The 12,095-nt window shown below is 51.2% G+C and overlaps 1 protein-coding gene across 2 annotated transcripts; it reads right to left on the bottom strand.

Moving 5' to 3' along the window:
- Positions 1 to 1,362: 1,362 nt before the first annotated feature.
- HMGB3 (high mobility group box 3) lies at positions 1,363 to 7,914 on the bottom strand. 2 transcript variants are annotated; one of them, XM_063346841.1, is made up of 5 exons: positions 7,789 to 7,914; positions 4,800 to 4,956; positions 4,123 to 4,262; positions 3,436 to 3,610; positions 1,363 to 2,875 (listed from the first exon to the last, which is right to left on the bottom strand). In XM_063346841.1, exons 2-5 carry the CDS (start codon positions 4,947 to 4,949, stop codon positions 2,732 to 2,734), a joined length of 609 nt encoding a protein of 202 aa, XP_063202911.1. In that variant the 5' UTR covers positions 4,950 to 4,956; positions 7,789 to 7,914; the 3' UTR covers positions 1,363 to 2,731. The 2 variants fall into 2 exon arrangements, with proteins under 2 accessions (XP_063202911.1, XP_063202912.1); XM_063346842.1 differs by lacking the exon at positions 7,789 to 7,914 and adding an exon at positions 6,852 to 6,968.
- Positions 7,915 to 12,095: the final 4,181 nt, after the last annotated feature.

The raw sequence follows: 12,095 nt of genomic DNA, 5'->3' as shown, positions 1-12,095 counted from the left end.
AGGAATCTGCGGAGCAGGAATAGGTAGCACACTGTAAGGTCCAAGACCTTAATCAAGCCCTGCAACTCGATAGATTTCCAATAGAACGAAGACAAAGAGGTGTCAGCTCTAGTTCTTATTTGCTAACACTATCGATAGGGGCTCAGCTCACTAGCAGTTAATTCAAAGCCAAGCTCGATTTGCACAGCAGTGATCTACACTAATTCCCATATGTGGCTAAGGGGAGATTTTGCCAACTAGACAATAGAAACAGTATTACAGCTCCTGAAATGATGCCATCGCTTTTCTCTTCTGCTCCACCACTTCCCCATCAAATTTCCACGTGCTGGAATCTCCACTCGTCGTCTCCCTCGCACCAGAAGACGTGCAGAAAGGGTAGCGAATACAAAGGTACCTATTTCTTTTCCAGATGCAGCTTTATTGAGGCTTTTAAAAACGCAACTTCCCATAAAACGGGGGCCAATTTCACACTTTTTTTTTTGTGTGCATTGAAGACACATTGAAGAATTGCCCTAATTAAGCAGTTATAGAAATATTTCTAAGTGATCCAACTGTAACTTCGCCTTATAAAAAAAATTGCCACATGTTGCTTCGTTTGGTAAGTGTTATTAGAGTGCTTCATCCGCCACTGAGTTCTGCTTGGTTTTGCTTTCAGGTCCTAGTCCATCTCAACACTAGATCAGACCATTTTGCCAAGATGCTATGGTTGTTGAGCAGTCACAGGAAGCCAGATGTGCTACCCAATTAGCCAACGAAGCAGTTTTATCCGCGTTAGAAGCAGTAGCTACTGCCTGTAAGCCTGGCCCAAAGGAAGGGGTGGCAGCAGCCTGTACCCGCAGTTTACACTACTGAGTTACCCTGTTCTCCTCATCAGCTGCACCCGGCAGCCGTGTCTTTGACCTGCTATTAACGCCAGTATCCTCACACCCCCATCTCCTCCTTGCTGCCAAGCAAACACCCACTAGCTACAACCAGCACAAGGAAGGAATTCAAGGGTAGCGAGGGGGTGCTAGAGTTTTCCCAGTTCGTGCAGTTTCCGTGCTAAGGAAAAACGAGGTTTGAGTCACCAGCTACAGACCAGGCATTACCTCTCCCTTCCAAGGGCTGCAAGACATCCCCAGCTTGGAACCGGAAAGACAGCAAGTGACTGCGGCACAGCCAGCTGGTCACCGAAGGGGACAAGAGACCTGCGTTGCTCCCCCAACCCACCTCGCAGCACCCGACGCATGTTAAAACTTGCGTCACTAGAGAAAGGACACAGACTGAGTACCTGCTCCTACTTCAGCGGGGAGTTAAGACTAGGCGCCTGGCTCCTGCCACGAATTAAAATGCTAGAAAAAACCACAAGTCTGAAACAGCGTAACACAGGACAAAAAAGGCACATTTTAATATGTACAGCAATGCATTTGGGCTATAAATTTACCCAACACAACTGGAAAAAAAAAAATCCAAACTATGCTTTTATACTTATTTCATGGTGTCAGCCTCATTCCTAGCCACCTACCTTTCTCTGCATCTCTGAATGCTGCTATATACACACACAAACAAACAATTACGTCATGAATGTTCATTTAGGCTCCCAAGTTCAAGTAATAAAGTTCAAACTTGCATAGCATCTTATGCCACTCAGCCATAAACAGTTACGATTGCATATTAGCTGGAGCAGCCATCTCTTTCAATTCAGCCAGTTTTGGCTGGCCACCATTATTTTTTTTTTTTTTATTATTTTTTAATATTTTTTTTTAAATCCTTGAGTCAGAATGTTTCCTAAGTCACCAGCCCTGAGGGATGCCACAGACTTCAAAATGAACCTCTTGCTGTTGTTAAGATCCTTTTAAACCAGAAATTTAGAGTGTTGTCAAGAACAGTTTTAAAAATGTAATACTGTTTATTTTGCTTCAAAAACATTTCAGCATTCTAAACATACAAAAAAAACAGAACGTTGCAAATTCGTTTAAGTACAGAGTGTTTTTGAACTTCAGTTGCTGCACTGGCTCTTCACTTGGTTGACGATGAAGAGATGTCTACAGTTTCAGTTTAAAAACTACCGCACTTAACTAAAAAAATCCATACACTTCTCATGCCAGCTGAACCCCCTTCCACAACTAAGAATGGCAGCAGAATGCTATTTCACTATATACAGAAAGACAACTTTAAGCTAAATGGACGCCCACTGTAGTGTAAATAGATCTACCCTCACAGTGCATGCTTTGGGCCATGGCACCCCGGGGAACGTACAGCCTTTCCAAGTAATCACTGCTCCTCTAAGGCATCATAACTCTAAGCATGTACCACAAGAATCTGTCTAGTTTTTACAAACTATAGATATGTACAGTTTATAACCCAGGATTTTCTAGCCAATAACCATATAGTAACACCACCTTACAAATTAAAAAAATGCTTGAAACATTTTTAAATGCTTTGTTACACCAACAGCAAAGTGCACAGAGTTAGGAGAACACTAGAGCGCCTTTTCATTTTAAAAATGTTTGGAAATATGTACAACTTTGATACAGTTTCAGGGTGCTCACTACACCCATGGCCACTTCATGTAAACCAGTTACAATTTCTAGAGCACTTTTAGAAACTACAACGCGATCGGAATCCAAATTTTTTTTTTTTTTAATTAAGCCTAATAAGGGCAAGAGACACCATCTCAAATAAGAGGTGCTTCATTTATGGTGTTTCCCCTACTCTATGGTATTCACATGGAGACAAGTATTGTACAGTTTTATTCATCATCATCATCTTCATCCTCCTCTTCTTCATCCTCCTCCTCCTCTTCGTCTTCTTCCTCTACCTTTTTCCGAGCAGCTTTGGTCGCTGCTCCCTTTGCGCCATCAAACTTTCCTTTAGACTTGTAGTCTGCAACATCCTGCAAAGTCAAGGGGATGTCTTAATTTGCTCTACGCAGCAAGCACACACAGCATTTGTACAGTGGCGGGCGTTAACCTACAAGGGACTGGCCTTCCACAGCCGCACCCCCAGAAGGGGACACCCAGCACTATCGTACACAGGTATGCAGACACCTAAGCATACTCCGCTGCCTCCTGATGACGGAGGCCTCGAACCCTGCGTTCATCGTTACTTCTTTGAGGAGGAGAAGAGAACCCAGCCTCTCTTAAAGGTTTCCTGCTAACGGGACACAGCTCCTTTAACGGCACGGCAAACCCTTTGCTGGAGCAACACGAGCAGCCGCGGCTTGCGCATCACGGGGGAAACCTCTCCCTCCTCGCCGGAGCCCGCCTGCGGCTCGCTAGCCTGCTCCAGCCCAACGTACGCGGCGCTGGGCTACCCTGCACACAGCGCGATGAGAACAGGTCTGACAGCCGGAGATGCTCGCTACGCTGGGGACACCTTGGCTGGGTCTACGGTACAGCCACACATCAACACGAGAGCCGGTAGAGAAGAGGCACAAGTGAAAACTAGCCTTACCTTCTCGTACTTCTCCTTCAGCTTAGCTGCCTTATTGTTATAAGGCTGCTTTTCACCATCACTGAGGTTGTTCCACATTTCGCCCAGTTTCTTTGCTACATCCCCGATGGATATGCCAGGGTTTGTGGACTTGATCTTGGGGCGGAACTCTGAACAGAAGAGGAAGAAGCCAGACCTTGGGGAGAAGCACCAGAGGACAGTCAGCACCGCACCCAGGGAGCGCCCCCTTCCTCCGTCCCTCACCCACAACACCCGCACACGCACCCACAGGCTGGGTAGAAACACTTTTTCTTACCCACAAAACCAAATATGCTTTGATTTTACTGAGACCCAGACTTGCAGCCTTCACCCAATGCTGGTTTTAATCAAGTGTTGTCTATCTCTCCCCATCCAATTTCATCTTAGATGCACAAGTCTCACTGTGACCCGGTCATTTCCATGTCTTCCGTCACCATGAGATTAAGGGTACCAAGCACTGACCATTCCTGTTAGTGCTCTACATGCTCAAGATTAGAAGCTGCCCATTAAGATTTACAAGCCAGTATCGGTACGCTATTAATACCACCAATACTGCTATACCAACAGGATGCCCCATCTACTTCCTTTATGAAAACCCATCAGCTGTGTTACAGGACATGAAAAAAAACCCAAAAATACCTGTGCATTTAATGCTTTAAAGTTACTTACGGTGGTCGTTTTGGGGCATTGGGGTCCTTCTTCTTCTTGCCACCCTTAGCTGGTCCATAGTCCTTCATTTCTCTATCATATCGTACCTTATCAGCCTTTGCCATTTCATCAAATTTAGCCTTCTCCTTGCTTGACATGGTCTAAAAAAAACAAAACAACCAAAAAAAAAACAAAAAACAAGACACCAAACCTGGGATTACCCAACTGCTCAATAGCTGGCAAACTTTAAGTAAACAAGCTAACACATAGAGACTCGATAGGGGAGTTTCAGAATTTGTTTGTTTTCTAACTGGACACCTTGGGGACGAAGGTCCTGTACCGGCGACTGCAGCCACCGCTGGCATACCCAGCCGGACGGGAGCAAGGGGAATGGAACAAGTACAGCCAGGGTCCTCCTTGAGGACACAGGCCTGGAGGGAGGTGGCTGCCAAAGGACGCTGCTTGGGAACAGGAGAAAAGGCCAGGCTGCAGGGGAAGCACCGGAACGGGCAGAAACACTGGGCTGACGCCTTCACAACCATTACAGGAATCAGCAGCACCCGATCAATGGCCGAGACACCCAGCCAAGAACGGCACACAGACCAAAACAGCACCGGCTCCCTTCGTGTTCAGACACATGCACATCATCCTAGCCGATACCACAAGTCATCCCATCAGGAAGTCACAAATTCAGGTACCTTCCACCTCTCCGAGCACTTCTTGGAAAACTCTGCAAAGTTGACTGGAACCTCTGGGTTCTTTTTCTTATGTTCCTCACGGCACGTCTGCACAAAGAAGGCATAGGCAGACATCTTGCCCTTGGGCTTCTTCGGATCACCTTTAGCCATCTTGACTCTGTAGGGAAGAGGGGAAAAAGGGGGGGGTAAAAAAATAACAAGTAAATATGTGAGAATGTGTATACGTATGTGTGTATATGTATATGGTGTGCATATGTTTTTATATATATATACACGCATACCACTGTCCTCTGAAGCGTTGTCCCATCAGTAACACACTCCTTTCTTCCCCCCCAACGCTTCTTACCACCCCCAATACAGAGACTTAAATTATTCTTCCTTGACACTTGGGCTGTAGACTTGAGCCAAGTGAAACCGGCCCCTGGATTTAAGTTTTACATTGATACCTATTTACATCATGTCCAAAGACTGGAGACAGGCTATTAAATACACACACTCCAGCCCATTAAGAGTTATTTACGAACTAATATAAAATATTTGTTTTGGTTGGCTACCGCACCGGGGCTTGAGTGGCATGTGCAGTGCCAGGCTATGACTTATCCCTTTAGGGGCTGGAGCGCTCACGTTAGCAGCTGCCACCCAGGTAAAAAGGCAGGACAGATTATTCCCCCCTGTAAAAGTGCAATAACCTTTCACATATCAGAAGGCGTGCAAAGAAAGGCTACTTTTAAACACAATGGGACCCGTGGAGCTCTGCGAGGTGAGCAGCGCTTGCTCGTGCTCCACCAAGTGACACATGTTCAGAGGCGTAGTGGTCAGTGCGGAGATGTGATTAGCAAGTCACTGAGAGGACGATGCTAACTTTTGGGATGTATTTCTTTCCCCCCGCTCCTTTCCCTGTTATTTTCTTTCCCCTCAAAGAAAAAAAATAAATAAAAGAATAGAAAAATCCCGCAGCAATATTTCCTACTTACAGCTTCTCAAGCGTTTGAAAATTTTTATTTTTTTTTTATTGGTGCAACGTTAATATTTAATTGCGCCCATCAGCCCCCTGAGCGCAGTTTTAAGCCGCCCTCTCCCGCCGGTGCCGGGGCTCGGCGGGGTCCCCGCTCCCGCCGGGACACGGAACCCGCCTGAACGGGGCTGGGGAGGACGGGACCCGGCGGACAGGCCGGAGCGGGGCCGGGGCCGCCTCCTGCTCCCGAAGTTGGGGGCGAGCGGCCCGCGGCGGCCGGCCTGCCCTCCGCTCCCGCCATCTTCTCCCCCCCCCCAGCTCCCCGCCAAGGTCACCGCGGCCGCCGGGCTCCGCGTCGCGGGGCGCGGGCACCTGCGGCGGGGCCGGGGCCGGCGGGCGGAGGGGGCAGCGGCGGCTCCGCCAGACGCCAATAATTCATCTTCCATTTTGTGAAATGCCTCCTGATGAAAGAAAGTGCCCCTGAAATGCGGCGGGGCGGCGGGCGAGGGGAGCCGGGGGGCCGGGCGGCGACCGGGGGCGCCGGCCCGGCCCCGGGGCGGCCGGTGCGAGCGGCAGCGGGGAGCGACGGCGGCGGCGGCCGCCGCTCCGCGCCCAAGGCCGGCCCCGCTCGCTAAGATGGCTTCTCCCGGCGCCGCCGCCGCGCCGCCCGAACAAAGCCGCGCTCCCCCCCCGCTCCGCCGCCCTCGGCCCCCCGCGCCCGCCGCCCCCGGCCCCGCCAAAACGCCGCCCCCGCCGAGAAGGGGCTCCCCGCTCGGCCCCCCGCCGGGCGGCGGGGGCGGCGGGTCCGGGGCGCGGGCGGGAGGCGCTCTTCCCCCCCCCCCCCCCCCCCCGCCTAGCGCAGCGCTCTCTAACAAAGGCTCCCGTGCAGCCATTATCGCCGCCGCTACGCTCCTCCGCGCCGCCAGAAAAAAAAGAGTGCGGAGAGCCCCGGGGCGGCCCCCCAGAGCCCGGCCGAGGGCGCGGGGCGGTGGGGAAAGAGGAGCCGGGGCGAAAGCGAAAGGTTTGAGCCCCCCGCGGGGCGCCGGGAAGGAGATTTCCCCCGCCGCGACCCCCCTCCCCATCCCTCTGCCGCTTACACGTCTTTCTTCCCTTCGCCGGGGCTCTCCAGCGCCAGCCATATTAATGCCCACAGCACGGGCGGCGCGGCGCGGGGAAGAGGCGATGCGGGGCCCCGCCGCGGGCGCAGCCCCGCCGGAGACACCTTCCCGGGCAGGGGAAGAGCGGCGGAGGCAGAGGCGAAGGGATCGGGGGAGTTTGGAAGCGGCGAGAAAAAAAACACAACTGCTTCGCCGGGACCGACGGGCGCAGCGCGCAGGGTTTATCCCTGTCAGATGCTAAAGCGACAGCCATATTAATGCAGAATAAACAGCGGGCACGGCACTGCGTACGGCCAACAACTTTCCCACCGCCGCCAGCCCCACCGAGCCCACCCGGGGGGGGGAAGGGGGCAAATAAAAGCCGAGGGCGCCGCGCGTTTTGCCGTGCGACATTAGGAGGCGGCAGAGAAAAATCCCTGCCCATGCGGGGGAGAAGAGGAGTTAGTCCCGGTGTAGTTGCTGCACCAGCCATATTACTCTCGGCGGTACGGGAGCCCGGCGCGGAGAAAGCGGGTTGCACCGGGGACAGGTAGCCCCTCCGCGCCCGGGGAGGGGAGGGGTCCTGGTGGGGCAGGGGAGGAGGACGGGGGGCAAACACTGCACCCCTCCAGCTGCGCGCAGCATCTGCCCCGGCACCACCGATCCCCTTTGAGAGCGGGGGGGAGGGAAAAAAAAAAAGTTTTGGGTGATTTTCCCGATTTTTTGAATTAAAAAAAAAAACCGCACAAAACTCGAAGGAAGGAATGGAAAACAACACAAAAAAAAATAAAAACGATAATAAATAAAAAAAAAAAAGCCGGGGGGGCAGGCAAAGCGGAGGGGCGAAGGCGGGGGAGGGGGGGGGGCAGGGCGGGGCGGCGGCAGGCCGGGCAGGGGGCAGCCGCCCCCCGAAAAGTTGCGGCGGGGCTGCACGTACCTGTATTGTTCGCGGGAGTGTGGAGGGGAGCGGGAGCGCAGGGCACGGCGCGGGGCTCGGCGCGGCGCGGCTCAGCCTCGCGTTGGCTGCCTACGAGAGCGGCCTGATTGGCTGCGGGGCTCCGCCGTTTAAAACAACCTCCTCGCCCGCTCATTGGCCCGCCGCCTCATGAATATTAAGCGCGGCCTCCCGGCGGTTGGCCGGCGCGGGTGAGGTCATTCATTCAAAACGAGCGCCCGCCGGGGAAAGGGGAGCGCGGCGGCGCGCGCCAACTTTCGCCCCCTTTCCACCTCCCCTCCGCCCCGCTGCGCGCCCCGCGGAGCCCCGGCCACGGGCCGGGAAACTGTCCTCGCCACGTGGTGGCGGCTGCCCGGGGGGAGCCGGTTGCCCCCGTTCACCTCGGAACGGATCGGGGCCGTGCGGTGCTCAGACACCCCACCGCCACCCCACCCGGCCTCCTCTGCGCTGTCCCGCAGTGACGGGCAACGCGGAGTCCGGGCTCCGCACGCCTGGGTGCCCTGTTGAAGATGAGATCCCCTGGGAGAGCAGGGGGACGAGGGGTAGCCGCATCGCCGGGGAGACGCGGAGCCATGGGAAGGGACAAGGGACAGCGACGGCAGCATCCCGGGGGAGAGGGTGGGAACCCCGGGCCTACAATAGCCCTTTATTGCTAATTTCTGCCCTAAAGCCGTCAGGGCCCGATTCCAATTTCAATGGCACTGTTTGCAGAGCCGCTTACTACTGTGCATAACAGGGAGGGAACTGAGCCCAAAATAAACTCTGCTGACAGTCCCAACACGCGATGGATGGAAAAGGAACTACAGAGCGAGAAACTGCGTGTTTGTCGGGGTGGGAATCAGAGAGTTTTACCCACTTGTTTGTCAAATAAAACACCAAACCAATTAACTTGAATTACTATTTCTAACCTACTTCCTCAATTTGTTTGGTATTGACTTTCTAGGATTTGTTTGTTATTATAGACGTTGTTGTTATTATTTTCCTTGTATACAAGGAAATGTGTAAAGATGCCCTTCTGACTGAAACCAACCCAGTGTGGCTCTGGGGCCGAGGGGACAAGAGCTCCTTTGGCTCTCTTGGAAGAGCTGTTTCCTATAGGGCAGCTGCCAAATGGTTAAACTGGTATTAGTGGCTGACCACAATTGTTGGTTGGCTCAGGAAAAAAAAAGCTGTTATTTTAAGGCTGGAGCGGTAAGACTCAGAAACCACCATATACTGTTATGGGCTGGGCGTAACTGCCACCCTTCTTTTATGATAGCCAGAAGAAACAGTTGCCCTCTTTAAGGAATAGATAGTGAAAAGAAGCCTCCACCCTGGGCTGAGGCGCTGACAGGCAGTGGGGTTTACCAGATACTGCCCTGTGGAAGCGCTTATGGCTATAACAACATATGGTCACAGGTTGCCTTTGCCGGAAGGGATCAAAACAAAACGACTGATGAGACATAGAGGAGTGCCAGCCTCCTGCTGACAGATCCACTGGGAAGCGTGCAGAATTTCACCCAGGATTTTAGCCAAGGTCCTGCCTAGATTTCTGCCTATGGGTACACCTTCTCAGCTGGTCTAGCGAGCGCCCAAATCCAATTGTCATCCATACGCAGAACCGCTGAGGCTTATACAGACCTTACACCTGCGTCCTTAGGCTTTCCAAAGCATATATGGTAAAACCAGTCTTACTAGCTTCTTGCCCTATTTCTACCTTCTAAAACCAAAAGCATAAAACAAGGGGTTCATTCACAAACATTAATGAGCCTACCTGAGGGACTGTATTCTGTAGCATCATCATAAAATAAGACAAGCAATACTACTGCAGGAAAATCTCTTTGTAGCTGACAAACATCCCTCTCACCTATTTTTAGGGATACTTTAAAGTGTTTCAAACTAGTTGAATAATTAAGGCTTTTTTTCTTGGCTCTGGAGTTGCATGATTTTTTTGATCTGAAGCACTTTCTTCCTTGAACCACATTCTCATCCGACAGAGCACGCCAAGCTGGGAGCATTACAAAGACGAGGGGTGGCAGCCCCCGTGGACAGGCTTCCTTAGGAGTTTGCTTCGGACAGGCACCTGGCATCGAATGCGCAGTTCTGCTCGTCATCTCCAGAGCATCCCTCTCATTTCTCATAGGCCAAGGGAAACATTCCCTAAGACGCTTGTTCTAGGAAGGCCAGAAAAGTTTTGACAGCTGGTCAAGGAGCAAAGGAGATATTTTGGTAGCTGAGACAGCTGGGTCGAAGGTTTTGTCCTAGCACTTGCAGCATGGTTTTGAAAGCAGCAGAGGGCTAAGTAGCGAATGGGTGACCATAACCCCCATAGGGAAAGCTTCTACCAGAACTGCCACTGCTGAAAGAAATTATCCTGCAGTGCCCTCTGCCCTGCACATTGCACCTGGCCCCCGCATCCCAGCGCTTTCCTGCCGTGCACCAAGAAAACAGTCTAGAAAGTTGGCTGAGCAAATCTAACCTTTTGCCGCAACCTCTTCCAGGCCATGCAATCCCACTTCCTCCACACCCCAGCTCTGGCCTTCACCTCACCCCTCTGGGAGCCAAGGCAGCTCGCTAACCTAATGAAAAATAAACAAACAAAGCCCAAAATTCAACCTCCTTTTTTTTTGCTGGGTTAGTTTTCTGCTGGATTAGCGGGCTGAGGCAGCGTACCAAGGAGTCAGGCGAGTACCAGAGCCAAGGCAAAGGAGGGTGCAGAAGGGACACACTCCTAAAAAGTGTGGGTTTGGCAAATTTTAGGGGTTGGTTTGTTTGTTTGTTTTGATATTACGGATCACCATGTATTTATGCTAAAGGAGGCATGAGCAGAAAACCCAAACTAAAAGAAATTTTAGGATACCCGGCTCTTTCACAGAAGGCAGCAAGGTTTACAACGATGGTAGGAGAGCTCAATGCATAGTCTTCTACCTTCCCTTCAGAAAGTTCTGGCCTGGTCCTCACCATGATTGCTACAGGCAGGATTTATTTGGCAAACACATGCTACATTTTTAAGCAACTGTCAGCCATATCCTGCATCCCACAGAAGGGACCCAGGCCAGGCAAGATCTTGAATATAAGGACTTAGGCATGAAATTTGGTTCAAGGTCCCATAGCAAGCAGACAGCTTCCAATACTTGCAGTAACCACAAAGATTGACCGCCAAGTCCTGTCCTAAACACTGAAGGCTTCTGGCCCACGTATATCATGTTGGTGCTGTCCAGGAAACGGCAGAGATACAAACAGCTGAGGCCACGTCATTACCTGCCAAGATGGAATGACATCTCCTCTTCAGCTAGAGATGATAGAACAGGGAGGCTGCTGTGAAAAAATCCAGAGTCACCAAGGAGTCCTCCAACAAAACCAACAGATTACATAAATACACTTTAAATTCAGGAAAGTCATCCACAGTTACAAGTGAAATGCTGCCTTCTGCTTCCTAGAATCGCCTGAGGTCTAGAGTAAGTTCATCTATTCTTCAGCCAACAAGCAGATCTCATCTGAACACTAGAGACAGCTTGGTGGGGTCAGCCTTCTCACAGTTCTGCTCCAGTTGTGTCAGACGGCTAGCAAAATAAGGCCCACCATGTATTTAAGATGTTCAGAACGCAGAAGTGTTGAAAAGGACCAGAGCAATATGTAACACCATATGATGGGTATAGTAAGGAAAGTACATCCTCACCACCACTAAGCAGCTCCACAGCTCATCCAGGCATTCTCACAATGTATTCCGACCATCTCGTTCTCATCGGTGAGACCGTGAATGCCTCAGAGGGATTCTGGAGAACAACAACTACGTGTAAAAGATTAGCCCTCAAGACCTTTAGCAAGCTTCCCAGTGTGAATCCAGATTGTCTTGATGTAGAAAGTTAGCCTGACGTTAACTTGTACTTGACCTCTTGCTGGTTTCACTAGGCCTTTGCTCAGCACTTGGGATGATTTCAGCCAAACAGTTGATTTGAATTGTTGTTGTGTCCTTACTGTGTTTGTCCAATATTGTTCAGAGTGCATTGTGCTTGCTGCGTTGGCTCTCTTGATCATGGGTACCGTCACCTACTAGTAGCTAGGAAGAGGCTGGTATGGATTCACACGTTGACATTTCAAAGCACCTCAGTGAATTAGAAACACACCAGCAACAGAAAAATTACTAGGGCCCTCAATGCAATGATAACCTCCAAATGAGCTATTGTGTCTGAAAAGCTTCCCAAACTTACATGATCATTTCCAGGAGGAATAAAACAGTTACCTTGTTCCCATTGCGGAGGCGCAGCTCAAACACACAGTGCATTGCCAGAGCAGTTTCATCCATGAGA

This window comes from Chroicocephalus ridibundus, chromosome 9 (assembly GCF_963924245.1).
Source record: "Chroicocephalus ridibundus chromosome 9, bChrRid1.1, whole genome shotgun sequence".
NCBI classification, from domain to species: Eukaryota; Metazoa; Chordata; class Aves; order Charadriiformes; family Laridae; genus Chroicocephalus; species Chroicocephalus ridibundus.
This window is presented reverse-complemented; position numbering and strand designations above follow the sequence as displayed.